The following is a 20,420-nucleotide window of genomic DNA, read 5'->3' on the forward strand; positions in this document are numbered from 1 at the left end:
CTTATTCTGTGTTAGTAAGCTCTATTTAGAAGCGCATGGAGAATAGAGAGCTGTCTGGGGCATTAAATAAAGTAGGAATGAGAACTTCAAGTTGGGGGAAACAGCACTGCATTGATCCATGCAAATGAAAGCTTAATTGTCCGAAGTCCCCTTTACATTTACAGTAATGCATAAAATGCTGATAATTTTTTAAATATTTAAGCCAGTAATGCTAGCTAGATGGGCCTTTAATTTCTTTCTTCACCTGTGGCTATCATGATTGCTTCCACCAAAGTTTAGCTCTTTTTCATATTTCTCTGGAAACCTCTTGATATCATTGCAATAGTTGACTCCGTCCCTCAGTTAAATTCTTCATCTATTCCTATCCCATACTAATTTGTTCCTCTGGTTCAATGTATAGTCAAGAGAGTAATTTATTCATCTTCAACAGCACCACTGAAATCACAGAAGTACTTGATGCCCTGATTTATTAAGGCACTTGAGGTCAGTGCCTTAAGCACGTGCTAAAGATGAAGCAAATGCCAGCATGACCTCCAAAGGCTTAGTCGCCTGCATAAGGGTTTGCAGGGTCCTTAAAAATACGAACTTGTGGAACAGGTTTGCTCCTAGTGTAAGGTTAGTACAGCTGTACCGAGAGCTAAATGATGCTGACAATGCTTTCAGTGAAATTGTGACAAGTCTACATTAAACCTTCCCGTTTTCTTGTCTTGTGCCGTGGTGGTACATCATGATATGCCAAAAATAAAAATCAAAATTAGAAAAATGCTTCCAACATTTGTAATTGTTCATATACCACTTAGTGTTTAACAGGACTATTGGCATCTCAATAAGAAATTATATTGTTACAGCATATAATTTTTTTTCCCATTTGACTTTGTACGGTCATATTGTCATGCTTTTTCACATTTGCTTGATAATGGGATATCTGTGGTGTCACCACTACCTCATTGCTACTGAAAATAGGAATTGCAGATTGGATGAGACAAAATTTAGATACCCTGAATTTGCAGGTTTAAGTATTCCTTGTGCCATAGATGAAGATGTGCGTTTAGTGTTAGGAAACCGTGGAGGAAACAAGAATTTATATTTTCCTATTGAGTCTGAAATTTGTCCTCACTATGATTATGAACTCTTTTTTCCTTTTCCTAAGGAAAAAAATGGTTTGTATAGAGATGTTTCTTTGTTGTCTTTTTTTTCCTTATAATAGGTACCCCTCCAACTCACGTAAAATATTTTGATTATGAGACTATATCCTTGCAAGCCAGTTGGCAAAATGTTTTAAAAGTTAAAGATCTACTCCAAATACTTTATTCTGCATTAATTCACAATAGTTATATTGTGTATCTTTTTGCAATTAAAACTATAAAGTTAATTCCAATGTATAGGAATAATATTTTACATTTTTAGGACAGATTACAGACTTTTATGTAGTGCTTTTTGCAGATATTTAAAACATTCTCTTTGTAAATTTAATTTAAAAAAAAAAGAATGTTCTGTTTTAGGGACAGCATTATTGCATTTCAGAAATAATATCCTGTAAAATGTCTGTAACAAGGTATTTTATCTGAAAGCCTATTGTAGCTTTCTTATTATGAGTTTCAAGCTTCTGCAACAATAAAAGTGTTCTTATTCAAATGTATATTATTGCGTTCATTCCTCTAATAGCAGCATTGCATCATAGCAACCTATAAATAGACAAAGAAGCAATTGCACGGAGTACTTGTTATTCGTCCTCAATATTTTTTATTTTGTTGTTAGATATCAGACTTTGGAATACTTGTATGGGGGTTTTTGCATTCAATACAGAAAGAAAAAAGTTATTTCCTCTGAGTATACACGTGCTTTCTATCTGTGTTTCCTTGGGATATAAAAAGTTACTGGTTTAGTTCCATTGGTCATTTTTATTGCCTTCGTGAAGACAATGAAAATTGCACAAGGCTCCATATAAAAGCATCTCCAAGTGTAAATTAAATCTATGGTGTAGTCTTTTGTAAATAGAGGAGAATGTACTCTTAGATAATAAATCTTTTTTGTGTATATCAACAAGATGTCTATTTTTTTTCTTCCTAGATACACCTTTAGTTAAAATCATTTCTTCCAATTCATGGCCTGAAGAAGGACAATCTATAATTTTGACTTGTGAATCCAAAGGAAAACCAGTGTAAGTGATTTAACAAGTAATATGTTTTTGTTATTTTCCTTATTCTGCTGTGATTGCAATCTTCAGCTGCAGAAATCCGCTGTTTTTGTCTCGTCCTGGGGTGTAAAGTAATCTCTGGTATAGAAAACCCCTTGAAGCCTGTCTTCATTAAGTGTCTATAGAAGATTGGTCTTTTACGTTGTCATCTATTTTAGTTTTCAGTAAGAATTCCAGCTGTGAGATTATTTTTTTTTCAGTCAGGTATATCAACCTGAAAGGAGCGCAGGCTTAATCAGTCACTGTTTACATCACTGAACTGACGATAGAAGCGAAAACGTCTCATGAAAATCTTCCTGCTTCAACTAGCCTCAGAGAAAATATATTGAACTTTCTGGATGCTTTGGCTGTCCTTTACAGGGGAATTTGGAGTTTAATGATATGTGCCCCTTGGCTGCCTGTTTCTACGAGAACTTGAAAAGATGTAGCCTGCTTTAAGAATATAAATTGTTTTACTTGGAAATTAACATCTCTGCCATCAATAAAGGCAGATCTGCAGAGATTAACTCTTGCACACAATCTACTGTTTAAATAGATGTCACTCTCTAAAACAGTATCTTCTCAAATGAGCTGGTTTATATTTACTGTAAAGATACATAAATAACTCAATTGCTTAATATTAAGTTAATACGAATCAAGTCTCTTAAATGTTGACCTTCTGCTCCAAAGATTAACATATAGTGTTATACGGAAAGGTAATACACAGCTTTAGAATGGTCTTGAAAATGATAGTGCAATAATATTTTGGTTCTAGAAGAGGTGCAAAGTACATGCCAAAAATCATGTCACTTAGGGCTCTATTTCTCTCTGCTGTAACTTTAGTGACTTTATGGAATTGCTTATTGTGGAAACCTGAAGTCAGATTTAGGTCAAGTCAGGCATTTTAGTCCAAAATGTATATTTTGAAAAGATCTTCTGAGTTTTGTCTGGCATCGTTTAAACTCCCTAAGTCCGTTTCTTTTTTATATTATATGCTTGTATCATTTTAAAGCAACTCCTCCATCCAAATCTTGACTGGGCTGAGCAACTCAGCATCTAGATCATGCTTCTTCCCTGCTTGAGACCAGAACACTGGGGGTCAATCCAATTAGTCTTACGTGGTGCTCAATGAAATTGGTCTTCGGTGTACCTACGTACTTTTGCAGTAATACGTGTTTTGGAGTTAGATACCTCTGTAGGTAACTCAGAAAAATCAGTTGCAAGCCATCTCTTGCTTTTATAATGTACTTGAAGGAGAAGGAATTATCCATTTACCTAATAGCCTTTGAGCGTTCCCCTAGGTATTAAGAGGTACAGAGTCTGTTTCCCCATTAATTTCAGATCCAGCAAACGATGTGCAAGTGCTTAATTTTAGGGAAGAGGTCAGCCCTGATTGCCCTGGGTGTGCTGTTGGATAGATGATATTTAGGATTGTCCCTATTGCAGTGTTTTCCTCATGACTTAACAGGTAACAGCTACATGCCAAGTGCTCTGTTTGGCTTATAAACTTCAGGCATACTTGTCCCAGGTGTTTGATTTTCACTATTTTCATGTAAGATTCACTGTAGGGATAAAGGTTTAGAAGTAAGGTGGTCATTACATATTTTTAATTACCTGTTGTTGATGTGGGGGACGGTTTGGCCCTTAACATTTGGAGTTTTTAAACCATAAGGAATTTTGGAGGTTATGAGTTGAGGCATGATGCTTTTCAGTTTCTGAGTGCAGGGGAATAATAATTTCAACTGTTTTAAAACATCTGCACAGTACATATTTACATCTGAGCTGCTGACTTGGGCTTTCCTTTGCATTTGGTGGAGAGATTTAGGCACTATTATAACAGGAATGTAGAAAACCACAGAAGAAAGAGCCAGACTGAACCATACCTCGGCTACTTTCTCTCCACTAACTAGATTTAGACAGTTGATTTGTTCAGATATCTAACTCTGTATTTTGGGATATCAAATATATATATATAAAAATATAGATATTTATATCAAATTTATATCAAATGTTTAATTTTGGTCAAATGCACCTGACTTTCTGTCAACAGTTTATAACCGCATTTTCATAATCTTCATTGAAAACGGGCTAACATTTTCATCACATGCCAAAGATGCCACTCTGTTAAAAATGAGATATTAGATTTTCCTCGAAACCCCTGTATTCGTTAGTCATTTCTGAAGGCAGTAGAAAACTATAAAAGCGGTATGTTTTAGCTTGACATACACAGTATTTTCTATTTCGTACACTAAATATTGTAGATATTCTTTATATGTTACCATTAGGAGACATTGGTTGAAACACACTAATTAAAATACAGCTGCCATTGAGGTGTTTAGTGATTTTTTTTATTTTTTTTTTAAATAGAACTCAGTTGCAACCTTAATGGATTCAAACGCAAACTTTACATGTGGTTTTGAAAGGGCAGACAAATAAAAACTCCACACCACAGAATTATAAAGGCAGGGCACCTGTATGTGGTAGCCTTTGGGGCACAAATATTTTGCCAATAAATACACCTCTAATTGTCCATACCACAAGAACTGCCAACATCAGCTGCTCTGTATTGCTTTATTAGGTCAGTCTTTCACGGCACAGAGCCAGTAATAAATAGGCATCCTCCTGGGCGCAGTTTGCAGTTGCTTAGCATGAGAAACAGTAATGTCATGCTCCCAACCCACATGATGATTACCTTCTGGCTTGTAGAGAGAGAAACCAAAGAGGTCCACAGAGCCCAAATATGTCAGTGTCACAAGATAAGTGATGAACTGTGAACTTTATGGAGAGCTCAGAGCCGACCACGGTCCTTCATAGCCATTTACACCCCATGGGTTAATTTCTGTCCACTGTCACCTTTATGTTACAGTTACAACAGTCTCTCCTGTTTCCTGTAGGCAGCAGTGAATCCTACCAGTAAATGAACACTTACTTATAGGTACATTTCTCTCATATCTCAGAGCAATTTTCACAAGCTTCAAAATGACATTAGGGATGAAAATGGAGAAAGAATGAAGCTGGGTTGTGGCTGTGGTGACATTCATGGTAGTTATAGCTGCTGCAGAGTAATTCTTTTGCAAAAGGGAAAAGCAGAATGAGGCTAAAACTAGAACATGCTTACCCCATCTTACATCTCATCACTAAGCCCCTTCTTGCAGGGATTCTGTCCCTCAAACCATGTGCATCGTGGATACCCAGATACTGTGTTTCAGAGCTACAACACAATGCTAAGGAGAAGCCCTACCTAACTTAGGGAGGGAAGCCTTGCTCAGACCAACACCTCTGGGAAATCAACTGCATCTCCTGACAAAACAGCATCCTCCAGAGATATAGCAGAGAGGTGAGGAACAACTGTTTATTCAGTGTGAGAACTCGGGAACTACAGCTCTGCTGAGGTTTCATACTGCAGGGTATAAGATTTGTCTTGACCAGCCAATGGCCATGATTTTGGACAAGAGAAACAATGGCCTCAGACACTTGGATGTGTGCGGCATCGATTGTCGTAATGTGTGAGATGGGTTGGAACTATCCCAGACTCTGAGATTGCTAGTTGCTATGAATGGGTTTGCGTTGCTTCCCATTTCTGGACTTGGTGCAGGAAGCAATGTTGGAACAGGAGTTCTGAGAGTGGGCTAAGGGGACACTCAGAGGAGTGGGAGGTTGGGAGAGGGTGTGGAGAGGAAGATGGAAATGTGCGTGAGCCATTTTGAATGATCCAGTGAAGCAACAAGGGAGGGCATAAGAGGAGATGCACAAATTCTGTAACTGTGTGGTTTTATCTCTCTGCTCATCGATGAGAATAGCTCTGTCTCTGGTCATGACCCTGTCCTTATTGCTGTTAGGGGAATTACTTTGGAGGCAGGAGCTGTTCTGGGTAAGCACTGTATTGCTGCTATAGAAGTGTGATGATACCAATAAAAAGAGCAGGCTGGGATCCTACCTGTTCTGTGACGGTTTTGCAGGGGCAGCGGGGGATTAATAAAGTGTCACAGATCATTGTAGACTGTGCCACAGTTCCCTCTAGAGTATGCGCGTTGGCAGGTGGAGCTTCAAGCAGAGGTATTCTGCCTGCAAGGTGCTGGGGAGGTCATTGCAAGAGCCATTGGTCCTTGGGTTTGCGCTTAGGGGCTGTGATGGGACATATGTCGTGACACCAGTCCCGCGTGGTGAGATGACATACTGACCACAGTGCTGAGTCAGAATGGGAGTGCTAAGATGGTGCGGGGTGGAGGCTTCCCCATACATTGCCTTCCAAAAGAATGTATCTCTTGCTTCCATATGCCACTCTGGCTAAATTTATTGCCTCCAGGATCTAGCATCAAAGTTTGAGTAATCTCTAAAAAAATCGAATTACGCTTGTGGATTTAGACCTCTGAATTTGATGATGTTCTGGTCCAGTTTGTGTAGCGCTTGGGGCACCAGTTATATACAACAGTGGACGGTTGGTATTTGGAATATGGTGTGCATAAAGATACGACGTTTTCAGTTAAAATCTTCTGTTGGTGGAAAAGAAAAAGAGGAAATATATTCAGTTTACCAAAGAGGTTGTTTTTAAACAGATCTTATAACTCACTATAGAAACATAACCTATTATATGTAATATTTTAAGGGAACTTGAAATAGCATTTGTGAGGATTGTTGTCCAATTGATTGATGCCCACTTGGTAGACCAAATTTAAAAGTTTTCTTTTGGAAAAATTCTAGTAGGTGTGTTTTTGTCGGCTTAGTCTCTTCTTATGCAGGACTCAGTTGCTGGTTTGCAGAATTGGAATAATAATGACATGTGTCCCCCCCCCTTTTTTTTTTAATTGTAGGTAAAAAAGTATTTTGTCACATATCTGCATAACTTAGGTCAAGACACCCTGTAGCTGACATCACTATTCTATAGCATTCCTCTTTTGGAGATACTATTGTATCGTTTCAAACCAAATTGAAACAAATCTCTTGTTTTTCCAATCCTTAGAGCTATTTTGTTGTTTCCAGTATTTTTGGCTGGATCCCTAGAAAGTTGTCAGGCTATAACATTTTAGTAAATGAACTTGCCTACTACATCTGTAAGTTATCAGTGACTCTTTTTAATTTATTTATTTTTTAGCATAATATAATTTTACCTGGGCTTTGTTTATTTTCTAAAGAAGGAAATGTAGTTAAGCTTCAGAAATCATAGACATCCTTCTTATGAACTCATATGCAATGTCTGGGCTTTTCTGAAGTCATATTGCCTAACAATATCTTGAATATTTTAAAATATAAAGGGAGATGTAAAAAATACAAACCAAAAGGCAAAATGATCATTTGCAATGTCATCTGTGCTTACGAAAGGTTTTAACAGCTAATGTTTTCTTATTGCAAGTTGCAGCTTCTGCACACTCTTGTCTTAACAATATAGTCAGTCAAGACTGACCCAAAAGTGAACTCAAAAACTGCCCCATAGTGAAAGAATGGTTCAATATTTAATATTCTTAAGTCAGCGCTCTCAGCAAAGCGTGCATGAAATATGGGGGGTTTTTAAGTCAGTGTCATTTCAGCAGGAAGGATGTCAAAATATAATGGAATAATTAGGGCACAGGAAACAAAGAGAGAGTTGGCTGTCTCCTGTGTGCTTTACAGAAATATCTTTCCATTCCAAGCAGCTCAGGGGAATCATAGTATAGGTGGTTGACTAATCTAAAGTGAATATTTGGCCTTGTTTGAAATAAATAGGAAAGATTTTTATTTCAGGAGAACACTCAGATGTGTATCCTTCATTAGCATAACATTATTCGTAAGGTCATGAAAAGTTTATACAGAAGAGCACAATCAGTAATAAACACTAATATTATATGTACCCAGTAATATATAGTCAAATAAACATTTTAATATCAGAAAAATCGATCACTTTTAATGATGAGGGCACACCAAATAATCAAGCTTGCACTATAAAGCTATTATAAACTATGGGTATGACATCACCACAGAAAGTTCTGTCTTTTCTAGTGTCTATTTAAAGGAGACTCCCTTGAGTGAGACAAACATTTTGCGAAGCTGATGGAAACAAGTACTAATAATAGAGAAATATACAGCACCGTTCTGTCAGTGACCCCAGCGAGTGGCTGTTTCCTTTGAGAAGGACCTGACAGGGCTCTAGGTGAAAGATAAAACTTAGTGAAGAGAGAGAAGTAGGATTCAGTTACCTGAAAACAGCGGAGCCTGGACTCATACTGGCTCATGTTTAACCTAACTGTCGGCTGGGACCCCCAGGTCCTTCTCAGCTTAGGTACTGGGTTTTGCATCTGTCCTTGCTGAATTTCCCTGCCCCCCATGAGGGACCTGCTGGCCCGTTCCTCTAGACTGTGGAGGCCCTTCTGAATAATGGCCCTCCCCTCAAGTACACTCAGTACAGCCAAAGTCTGGTGTGAACAACCAGCTTAATGAGAGTACATTTCACTGCCTCAGCCAGGTCTTTGATATTAAACAGTTAAACAGGACAGGACACAGGGACAGACTCCTGAAGAAGTCTGCTTGTAATCGACCACCGGGCAGAGTGTCCCTTCAACCCAATGGTCCAGCCTGGTTTTCTCCCATTGAGTAGTACCCACATCCAGGACAATGGTGATATCCCAGCCTAGATACAAAGAGTAACATTGGAGACAGCGACCAAAGACTTGCTAAAGGCAAGGTAGACAACATACACTGTCTTCTTCATCTGCAGATCCTGTCTTTTCTTCAGAGTTTTCACGTTTGGTAGTTAGAAAATTATAGAAACATTTATTTCATGAATCATTTTGTCACAAGCTCAAGGATAAAATGTTATTATAAAGAAAAGACTAGCAAATCTCTTCCTTCCTCTGAATAGTTATCTTAGTTCAAACTAATTCAAAGTGGAAAGACCTCTGAACCTAAAGAAGGTATTTTGAGAAATGCCAGAACGGGCACTTTTGGATTTCCTGACTTCCATTATATGATGAGAAATATCATAATACTTTGCTTTCTGAAAACTGTGGTAATATGGGCAGGATATAGTCTTTGAAGAGGACTTCTGAGTCTTTCAATGGAACAGTAATTATGAATAGTAGGTAGGAATGATCTGTATGTCTCAGGTCTTATTTGATGCGTGCCCTCAGAACACAGAATTAAAAGAACTTCTTCATAGGTGTTCATATGTTTCTTCCCTCTGGTATCTGAGAACTTGGCAAGTGTTTAAATGTTTATTTTTATCACACCTATGGACAACTAGGGTATTCAATTGCCTCGAATTTACAGCTGGGAACTGAAGCAGGAAAAAATCCTAAGACCAAAATTGACAAATAGATCACATATATTTCATGTCTAACATTGAACACAGTCCCCATTTTCCCAAGAGTATTTGACATGACGCAGCATCACATTCAGAAGATAGCTCATCATTGGTTTGAATTGTAACACTGAGTTCTTAGCACATCTACAAATCTACGCTCAAGAGTCTGAAATCAGAAACTAGCAGAGAAAATAACGGAAACCCACTTGACATTCAGCTGTTAACATTTTGGTGTAAGTAGTTTGCCAATATTGCTTTGAAACTACACCATAATGGCAGGTTTAGATTTTGAATCATTAGTCTAATGGCCAGCTTTTTGTCCACATGCAATTCTTTCTTTCCTACTTGGACATGATATACTTCCCAGCATCTCTAGCAGGTGAAATGGAGTTTCTATATGAAATTATGTCATTTTCTGCATAAATTTTATTCATTGCAGAATACTATCTGGATTGTGCCATAAATACCTAGCAGCCTAGAAAGGAATGCTAGTGTCAACTCTGTCTGTATGAATTATCATAATGGATCTGGAAAAGCATGCATGTTTCTGTGTTTATAAATCACCTTGCAGAATGAATTCACAGCCCAAGCTAGATGCTCAGGCAGTATCAATAAATATTAATGATTTGGAAAATTGGATTAATTTGTCCATATCCAGGATGAAATATTATTCTAGCAAAATTTGAATAAGGTATCAAAGTATTTCTCCCTTAAGCTTCATACATAAGAAGTTCATAAGAAATCCTGAATTGCAAGAGTCTATTTCCAGGTTTCTCTGGAAAGGACGACCTACAACTGAAATCAAGTCAGTGAAAAGAAAGAAGGAAAGTTAGACACTGGAGTTCCACTGTTTTACATTTATAGCTGGACAATCTTTGTCTTAAGCAGAAAGGTGGATGGTTTTGAATTTTGGATTTTGTTGTAACTACATTTAACAAACTGGACTGTCCCTGACCCCCTTCTTCTTGATCCCAGAGCTAGCATTGACCTCTAATAACTCTCAGTAACTGAAGTATCTCTTTATCTCACATTTATGCCTCTGAGCACTCTGAGTTTACAGTTAAGTTTCCGGGGGCACACGTCACACGCAGCTTTGGGCAATATTCTCTAAAAACACTCTTGAATAAATGCTTACGTATATAGGACAAAGTATTGTATCGCTGGGTGTGGACTCAGACAAAGGTAAGAACTCCTCCTCATAGTTCTCAGCCCTGTGTTCCTCATCACTGGGGAGCAGCTCTCAGGATAGCTCAGGCTCTCCTATTCCTGTCTTTTCTCTTGCTCTCCGTCCATTTCAAGTTGTCTTTCTTTGGACTCGGCTTGTTCAGCAATTAGATAGAGCCTGTCTCCTACAAATACAGTGAGTATCTCTGTCCTGTCTGTCTTTTCTGTCTTGTTCTGGTTTCTTGAAAAGATTCTTCTTTGTCTTTTTTTAAACGTTGCTTTTTCATCCTTGTATCTTGATCCTATTTAGGCTCTCTTTATATTCCTTCCTGTTTTGGGAAGTGTGAACTTCCATTTCTCCAAGAGGAACTGATTATACTTCAGTAGATGGTTATTAACTCAAAATGAACCAACTGTTACCTTGATCAGATGGGATATAACCCATGTCAGCTAATGTTAAACACTGTATCTCATGCTTATTGTCAGCCACGTAGAAATTTCTTATCATCACCCAGAATTGTAAGTTAAGCATCTAGTTTCTCCACACAGACAGCAGTCTATATATAAAGAAAGCTCTTTCGGTCAGGAAGGTAAAGAGAAAATACGTCATGTGCAACATAGACTGATCACACAGCATGTGGCAGTTTTGTAGACTGGAATATACATAACTGTTAATAATGGTGAAACTTTTCAGGATCCAAATTCTATGCCCAGTTTATTTTTAAAACATTTATAGGTAATAGTCACTGATTCCAGCCCAAATCTCTGTTGAAGACAAACTTGGCAGCATTTGCCAGTACTTTGCCATTGTTGCTGTAATTACTTTCTTTGGATAGTTGACCAATTTTTAAAATATTGTCATTTTGAAGGAGTTCATCCTAATGATATCTCCTGCCTTGATTTAGTAGGCACCTGTTCTATGCTAGGTTGAATGAGTGCTCATTTTCAGTAAAATGTTCTAAAATCTTATGAAGAATATCATATGAATTGTAGAAAAAATCTGCCTAGTGAAAGTTTCCAGATAGGTAGTTTGTCTTTGCAAGAAAAAGCCAATTATTTTAAAGGATTATGTAAATATTCAGCTTGTAACCTTCCACACCAATGTTTCACTGACATTACACCTCCACTGTGAAATTATGCTGTGATGTAGTAGATAACATATTAAGAATCAGGTAGTATTTTTGCTGAGATACACCATGTATATTTAATAGATTAAATTTCAGTTTGTGTTAAACATCCTGGCCGTCGGGGAGGTTGTACCTTCTTTTCGCAGCTGGGACCTTCTACGCTTTTTTTATGCTTCCCCCCTGCCCCCGCCCCCAGTATTTTGCAGGGAGTAGTGAAATTGGTGTTATAAGAAGTGTGACACAAAAAGAAACAGGTGGGAGCATTAGTGCCTGTCTGAAAATTACACTTCACAATAAAGCCTCCTGCAGTGCTTAAGAACTTCCCCTTTAGTGTTCTGTAAAATGATCACATTGCCTAATAGGCTCAATTCAATAATTGCTTTTCTTCTTTTTTAAGTGTCCCTTGTCTGCAGTGTTTACACATAAAATAGTGCAGAAAGTACAGTGTGAAAAACAACTAAATGCAGCATTTTTAGTGCTCATTAAATCCATTTTGCATGTGTATGCCTTTCAAAATAATTCTTTTCCTTGCTTTCAGGGGGGTAACACATTGTAAAATAAAAAAGGTCCATGGAATAGAATAATAGATAAAATTGAAATACAGAGTGGGTAATTCTAATTGAGGACTGGACTGAAAGTTAAAACATAAGAAAAAAGGTTTGGGGAGAGGATATGATGGATGCTCAATCTTGTAGATTCTCCAGTTTCTATAGATGAGGGATTAGCTACATTTACAGGTAAAATTACAGCAGTCTTGAATCAACCGTTAGCAGTAGCATGCAAGAAGACCCGTTAGTACGACTCCTTCAGTGCAAATCGTGCTCATGGTATTTGCTCTGTTACACAACTATAGAAACAAAATTTGTTCCCTGTACAGAAGATGTGATCTGGAACACCCCAGTGTCATGGAGAACACCAGCTCATTGCATATCTGTGTTTTTACCCCACATTTATAGCAGCATAATACCCTAAGAACATGTACATGCTGTAAGCTAGCAGGGTAAACCAGCATCCTTCTAAAGGAAACAAAGTGGGCAATTAAAGAACAGCGTAAGGAGGGTACCTTAAAATCAAATTAGGATGTCATAAATTTATATTTATTTAATTTATTCTTTGTATTTGGTGTCTTTTCATTCACAAACTTGCATCTCCTGTTTTGAAGACGTAACCTCTCTTTATGAAGTTGGACACTGATTTTGGAATTGCTACTTTCTCCCCTGTTGAGAATAGTTTATATTGTTCCTTTCTCCACTGTTAATTTACCTTTTTCAGTTCATTATTTTCAATACAAAAATGACTTTTATTTCACCCTTCCCTAGCTTCCTGGGTCTATGTTAGATACATTTTTTTCTCAACTTAAAATTGTCTTTTTTTCTTTTTTTTTTTTTCTATTTTTAAAGCACCCAGAACAGAGAGAAGCAGGTTTCTGTGACCTGGTCTATTATATATCAATTCTGTATATTTACTGTGATCTCAATCTCTTGGTGCAGAACTCAAGCTCAGAGTATGACCTTTTTTGAAATCCCTAAATCACTATGGAGGTGTAGGTATTGGCCTGTTCCCCAGTCATTGCAAAGCTGAGGCTCATGTATGATTAATGTGCAAATGAGGTGCAGAAAATGAACACTGGAAGAAAGGGTTTAATCAACAAACTCAAATGCAACCTTTTGCCTGATCATCTGTCTCCAGAATTATAAAGTCTCAGTCAGTGTGCAATTTTAAAAACAGGTATGAATGGAATAAGTATGGGAGGATAACAATACAGCCGGGTCTGGTGCATACTTTTGGAATTACTGTCTTATATGTGAAAGGTGAAGCCACACATGACTTGTGGGTTTTTTTTTAAGTGAGCACTGAAGACCGTCCCTGCATTGTTACTACCTAGTACTGCCTAGTATTCATAGTGCACTTGCACCAGAAACACCCATTCAGTAAATCCAGTGCTCGCCTACGTAATTTTCTAAAACTATATTGGAAATTCTCCTTTCCTCACAAAACCAAGACTCAGTCCCTATTGACGGCAGTTCTCTTTGCTACAGGCAACCCAAGGGAACTGTTCTGAAAGGTGATGAAATGGTTCCACTGCACAGAAAAGAGATTTTGCCCCATCTCTGAGTAGGCAGTGAGACCCGTTCACAAACATATTGTATTTTCCAGTGTTGCATGCATGGGTGGGTAATCCAGTCAGGGAATGATCTCACTGGGAGACAGTGGTGAGTCTACTGGATTTTGTCCGGTGGTGTTCTGAATAGAAAATTTCATCACAGCTGTGTGTGCCGAGCTGCACGCATACCTGCTGCTGTGCATTATGCAGCAGAGGCTTGAGGGAACAGCCTTGTACAAAGGAAGGACGGCACAGGTTATTCATTATCAAAATAATACAAACAAGATAAGAGCATTTAGTGTTTATACATTAGAAAACATGGCTACTACTTAGTAAAGGACGCCGTAACTTTCTCCTGTGCATCTCCTTCCATGCTTAACAGGCGTTGCCACGTGCCCGTCTGTGGTGGGTTGACTATGGCTGGCTGCCAGACGCCCACCCAGCCACTCTCACACTCACCCTCCTCCACAGGACCCGAATCGGGATAAAGACAAGGAGATCACTTACCAATTACCATCCTGGGCAAAACAGACTCTATTTGGGGAAAGTTCATTTAATTTATTGCCAGTTAAAATAGAGTTGGATGGTGAGAAACAAAGACAAAAATTGAAAACACCTTCCCCTCACCCCACACCCTTCTCCCGGGCTGACCTTCACTCCTTCATTCCCAGCTCCTCCATCTCCCCCTTCCAGGGGATGGGGAACGCGGGCTGTGGTCAGTCAGTCCATCACAGCTCCTCTCTGCCGCTCCTTCCCCTTCACACTGCTCCACCATGGTCTTCTCCAGGGGCTGCAGGGGAACCCCTGCCCGGGCACCTGGAGCTCCACCTCCTCCTCCTGCTCCTCTCCCCGCGGCGCTCCCAGGGCTGTTTCTCGCCCTTTTCCCCTCAGCCCTGGCTGCCGGGCAGCGTTTTGCCCTTTCTGAGAGAGGCTTTCCCCGAGGCGCCGCCACGGTGGCTGCGGGGCTCAGCCGTGCCCTGCGGGGGGTGGGTTGGAGCCGGCTGGAACCGGCTGTGTCCGGCTCGGGGCAGCCCCGGCCGCTCACCACAGGGGCCGCCCGGCAGCTCCCCCTCACAGCCCGGCCCGGGCACCTGGCACAGCATCTCAGTGAGCTTGGGGATGGGCAGCTAAATCCTTGCTGAGGGCCGCTGCACAGGCACACAAGATTTATGTAATGAGCTTGATGGTGTGGATCCGCTTGTGGATCCCTTACCGTGGACGGCGATATCCCCGCGGGAGGAGCAGGAGGTCCAGCCAGACCTGCTCAGCGCCCAGCAGTGCTCGCCCCAGAGAACGGCCAGCTGACTGGCTGCGGGGGACCGCGGCTGCTCGGCGGGTGGTAGGAGGGAGGTAAGTGGGAGACAGGTCAGTGTTTCCACTTATTATTGCTCAAAAATTCCTAGCCTGTCTTCTTACCTCATAGATACAAATTCCAGAATGCTCCAAATGGAGTCGGTTTGTCCCGGGGAGCGGCAGTCCGAGGGAGCTCTCCCTCCGGTGAGCACCGTCCCAGGTCTACGTTCAGCTCTCTTTAAAATGTATTTACTTGCAGTTTGCACCCAGAGGCAAAAGACGAGGTCTAGACAATTATAGGGTAATCAACATCAAAAAGGGGAACTGCATAAAAATGAAGAATCTTGTTAAAAAGAAGCTAAAACAGGCAGCTAAGAGAATTAAATCTTTCCAGGCAGCCTGAGGACTATGTTAGAAAAATATGAAAAGAGTTTAGACCCGCAGGGTCAATACGTATCACCTAGCAGAAACACTTGAGGAGGAGAAACTGGTGAGGCTAAACAGAAGAGAAAGCAAACTAATAAAAATGGCAAAGCCAGAGTTTGAAAAACTGAAGTTATTTTCCAAAGGGAAGAGAAGATCCTTAGATTTTGGCAGATTAAGTATGAAAATGCAGTAAGCCAAAGCACCAAAAAAAAAAAAAAAAAAAAGCTTGAGAAGCAACTAGCAAAGGCAATTGAAAGTAATAGTTATTCGTTCTTGAAATATATCAGGAAGTGTGCCAGTACGTTTCTAGGATCAACTGAGGATCGAGGTATAAGGGGAAGCCAGATGAGTTTGCTACGTCCATATTTACTGTGGAGGAGGTTGTGGAACAAACAGGCAAAATGAGCAGTAACAAGCCAGCAGGACCAGATGGTTTCACCCCGGTGTTCGAAGGGAATTCAAGGATGAGATTGATGAATTATGAACAGTGACAGGAAACATCATGCTTAAAACCACCTTGCTAACTTGCGACAACAGGGCTTCGGGAGAGATCCTAGAATGTGCAAGTATGTAGAACTGACACCTGGGCTTCACAAATAGTAAAAACTACAAAAAGGACTACAATTAGCAGACATCTGACTAAACCCAAACTTTCTGGGGGGAATCCCTTTTGCAGAGGGAAAATCCTGTCTTATAAACATATGGGAGTTCCTCGAAGAGCACAGAAAATGTGCCTTGTGGTGGCCTATTTGATATAGAGGGGAAATATTACAGATGTTTCCAAAAGTGTAAATGGCAAAGTGATAGCTTTTAGGGATTGTTGGTTTGTTCTCTCTTCAAATAGAAACTTTTAAGGGTAAGTTTAGCTCATAGGAACCAGTTCTGTCACAATGCAATGAGGTCATTTTTCATACAATGACTGGAAAACCTTGGGAATTTGTTGTCAGTGGATATAGCAGGTGGCAAAAATTCATGGTAATTCGAGGGAAAACTGCATAAATTCATGGAAAGTTAAATCCTTAAGGTTTACAGAATATTTTTAAACTGTGCTTGGTGTCAGAAGTGCCTGAGATAGTTGTAGGTCGGAGGAGTGCTTGGGGAGGCAACAGGTGTGCTTGGCCTGTTCCCTAGACACCTGCTTATCCCTGGTGTTGGAGACAAGGCACTGGGGTAGCTGAACTTTAGTCTGATCCAGTACAGCTCCTTCTGTGCTGTTAAGCGTTGAAATGTTGTGGTTTGCTAGGACTAGATGCTAATGGAGCTGTATCCCTTTGAGAGCTTGAGGATCTCTCCTTTACAGTACTAAAATTATTACCATGAAGGTACTAAAGAGTAATTTTCTGTGTGTGAGAAGCTTGGGTGAATTAAAGCACTCCCCTCTGTCTAGAGATACTGATACATTTAAGAGAAAAACTCCTGTAAGTAGTTTTGTTTGTCTGTTTTTTTCCTTTATTGTATTACTGTTTCATAAGTTATTTTTAGATGTAAAAGAAATTGACACAGACCATGGTATAGGACTTAGCTCGTAAATATAAATAATCATAAGTTCCCATTGTGTTGTTATTAAGATTTCATTATATTCTCTTGAAAGCATGAAGCATTTTATTATTTATTATGATCTAATACAATGTGCTTCAACATCATCTTCTTTTGACACTGGTGAAAAAATGTAACTGAGGTACAAAAATTTTATGGTGTATTTCCATTCCTTTGGTGCTCCTATAACTGTTATAAATATCAACAAACATTTGGTTACTTGTTGAGAAGATTCAACTACAGATCTTAGAAATGTCGTTGTTATGGTTAGTTATTAAAGGTATCTTATCTGGTGAAAAGAGGATATTCTGCTACATCTCCCAGACTTCATGATGTTCTTACGTGCATTGAAAGTCAAGAAGTGCATACCTCGGTTAATGAGGTTTGGTACCGAAGACTTTGTATAGTCCTTGCTTGTCATTCACGTTGCAGCACTGGTACTTTTATCAGCTCTCTGGGTGTTGTCACTGCACCTCAAGTGCATGAAGGAATTTTAGTTTAATGAGGCTTCTCCTTGACTGTGCCATACATCAACAACAAATGATTTTAAACAAGTAGTATTTGTACAAGCAAGTAACTGTGAATGAGATTTTCAACTGTTTACTTAATGGAAAAAGCAGAAGTGAATCAGCCACTCTCCATTTTCCTTTTTGATTCTTGTGCCAGCAAGCATTTGACCTTAGCTCAAAAAATGCAGCTGGTATTTCTTAGATGAGATTTGTAAGTTTGTTATAATAAAGACACAGAGTTTCTTATGAGTGTTGGGACACAGCCCTTACTGAAAAGAGTGCAATTTAGGCATGCAAATATCTGCCAGTGTCTCAGCCTGAAATATCTAAGCAGTCTAAAAATCTGACTTGTCAAAGGAAAAAAAAAGCTCATAATAATCTTTGCTCATTAATACCTTGATATACCCTTCGGGCCTCAACTAGCAGTGGGGATATCACCAACATGCACAATGTTGATCAAGGAAAGAGAGAAAATGTGGCGTGACACAGTTAGCTCCTATTTCCTCTTTCTTGGAGTCTCCACCATTATCTCTATCTGTAGACTTGCACGTGGCACTTCAGCGTAGCCTACGTAAGCCAAGCTAGTTTCAAAGAATATATATGTTTTCGTCCTATAATACGAAAATTTAAGACATTTAAAACTAGTGGTGGTGAATCTCTTTCTGCTATTTTTCTGATATTTCTGATAAATATTTTCCCTAGCTTTTGTTGCCCTGGCTGGGTATGCAGTATGCTTCTAAACTTGTATGAAGAAACACAGTGTTATAAATGGATCTGAAGACGTGCTGGTTGAGAAGATGTTATTTTCCTCTGTTCTGTGAAATGCATAGTAACTAAGGTGTGCACATCCTATCATTATGCTTTGCTGCTGCTTTCCTATCCCCAGCAGTACTTCATTAACATTAGGAGCATAGTTCCTGGTTAATCCCAGTAATTTTCAGCAGCCATTCTGATGCATCCACTTGAGCACCATATTATCTTAATACTGCTAACGTTTGCATGTCTTTGAAATACATTTTTTTCAGATATTGTCCATTTAATCCACTGCAGTTTCTACCGTCCTTTGTTCTTATAGTCATGCTTTACTTACAGCTGATGAGAAAGAATAATCTACTAATTTCTCAATAGCTCTTAAAGGTTAAGAAGGAATCAACAAGGTGTAAACAGCAGTATAAGAAGCCCAAAGACTTAGCTGTTTGAACACAGACTACATAATTAGAAACCTATAGAACTAGAATTATAGTGAAACCAGGCCATTAAAATTTCTATGTTTAATCAACAATTTTTCATGTGAGTGAAATTCTTACGTGCCATTTATCATCTCAGCTGTACTCTGACAGAAAAGAAAAAGGCCCTTGGAAGAGCAATAAAACATTTAAGCAAGGTGTGACAATTATTCTTTATATTCACTTATCTGTATATAGTTTCTCCTCTCCTTCCCCCCGCTTCCACTTACCTGAGAGTGTAGCTCTTAGTTCATGAGGCTGAAAGGGATTTGTATTTCTAATTTGCACATCAATACACGGCACCAATCCCAGGCAGAACAGGGTAAGGGTGTATCTTACCAACATGCTCCAGTACTGATTCAGAGTACTTCCAGCTCCAGAATTTAAAAGGAGCTTTCAGGACATCAGTATTTCTCTACTTCGTCTTTTACCCATTCATCTAACTAGAATAATGCCACTGTAGCCTTGAGTGGACCTCACTTCTTTCCCTGTGTGAGATTACCCGGTCATCAGTCTGAAGCTCAGGCTCTGCTGACTTTCCATCCTCTGGATGAGGTGGCGGCTTCATCGGGTCTGCCTTCCCCCTCTACCTGCAGCAGTAAGGGAGACGCTTCTGATGGAGAAGGTCTCTTCCCCTTCAGTTTCTCGCACAATCTCCTAGAGGCAAGGTTATCATTTGCCCTTAATTATCGATATGCCATTAGGTGTATCTTATCCATTGCCTGTGAAAGCTATTACACGACTCAGATAATATATTGTGCATCCACCTGAACAGCTCATTGTTGGGCAATCTGTCCATATCAGGCCTTCAATGGAAGACTTCTGATACAAAAGCAGCATCTTTGCTACTTTACAGAAATGGGAAAGCACCTTATCTAATCTATGGTCAAATCCAGGCCAACCTGCAGATATTCCTTGCAAAGTGTTACCTAGTACTTTGTCCTTGAGCTAGTGTCACTTAGTTGGTGGTGGCAGTCACTTCTGCAAGGCCTCCATTCCCCAGAAAGTAAGGCAGTATTTATGAACATAAGATTTTTTAATGTATTTTTTTCTTTCCTGCTGCTGTACTAGCTTATACCTCTCCTTCTGCCTTTTTAGCCTCAGGAATCTTTTGAAAGAGGAATTACGCTTCTGTGGAGGAGGTTTTTTTCCTGGTTAAAATTTAAAGGAAATATTAATTATTTATAAACTGGCAACACAAAATGAACAGTATAGCCATACATACCATTGTTTTCTACAGACAGAAGATTTTAAAGTGCACTTTTTGTGAAAGCTGTTCATAAGCTGGAGAGGTTATAGTGTTTTCTCTGAACTTAAGATGGTTTTTGAGCCTCAGACTTTAAAAAAAGTGTGGTTAACAGCTGGCTACTAAAAATGTTCTAAAATACTAGGTATTTTGATTTTAATTACTAAAAATACATGAAAATATCCAGGTCTCTTTCAGAATAAATCTGAAAAAAAAAAGAAATGCCTATTCTCTGACCTTTGATGATTTAAAAGAGGTTTACTTTTTTTGTTTATGGTATGCATTAGTGTGCCTGTATTCTTCAGTTTCCTGTTTGCTCCCAAGTGACAGTCTGGCCTTG

General features: G+C 39.3%; 1 protein-coding gene across 6 annotated transcripts in view; it reads left to right on the forward strand.

Moving 5' to 3' along the window:
* Positions 1–20,420, forward strand: part of CADM2 (cell adhesion molecule 2) — a 669,070-nt gene that overhangs the window by 566,108 nt on the left and 82,542 nt on the right. For all 6 annotated transcript variants that reach the window (XM_054204867.1, XM_054204847.1, XM_054204857.1 and 3 more), the window contains one exon: positions 2,071–2,161. In XM_054204867.1, the coding sequence (XP_054060842.1) occupies positions 2,071–2,161 (91 nt within the window). The remainder of the gene's footprint in view (positions 1–2,070; positions 2,162–20,420) is intronic.

This window comes from Rissa tridactyla, chromosome 1 (assembly GCF_028500815.1).
Source record: "Rissa tridactyla isolate bRisTri1 chromosome 1, bRisTri1.patW.cur.20221130, whole genome shotgun sequence".
NCBI lineage: Eukaryota > Metazoa > Chordata > Aves > Charadriiformes > Laridae > Rissa > Rissa tridactyla.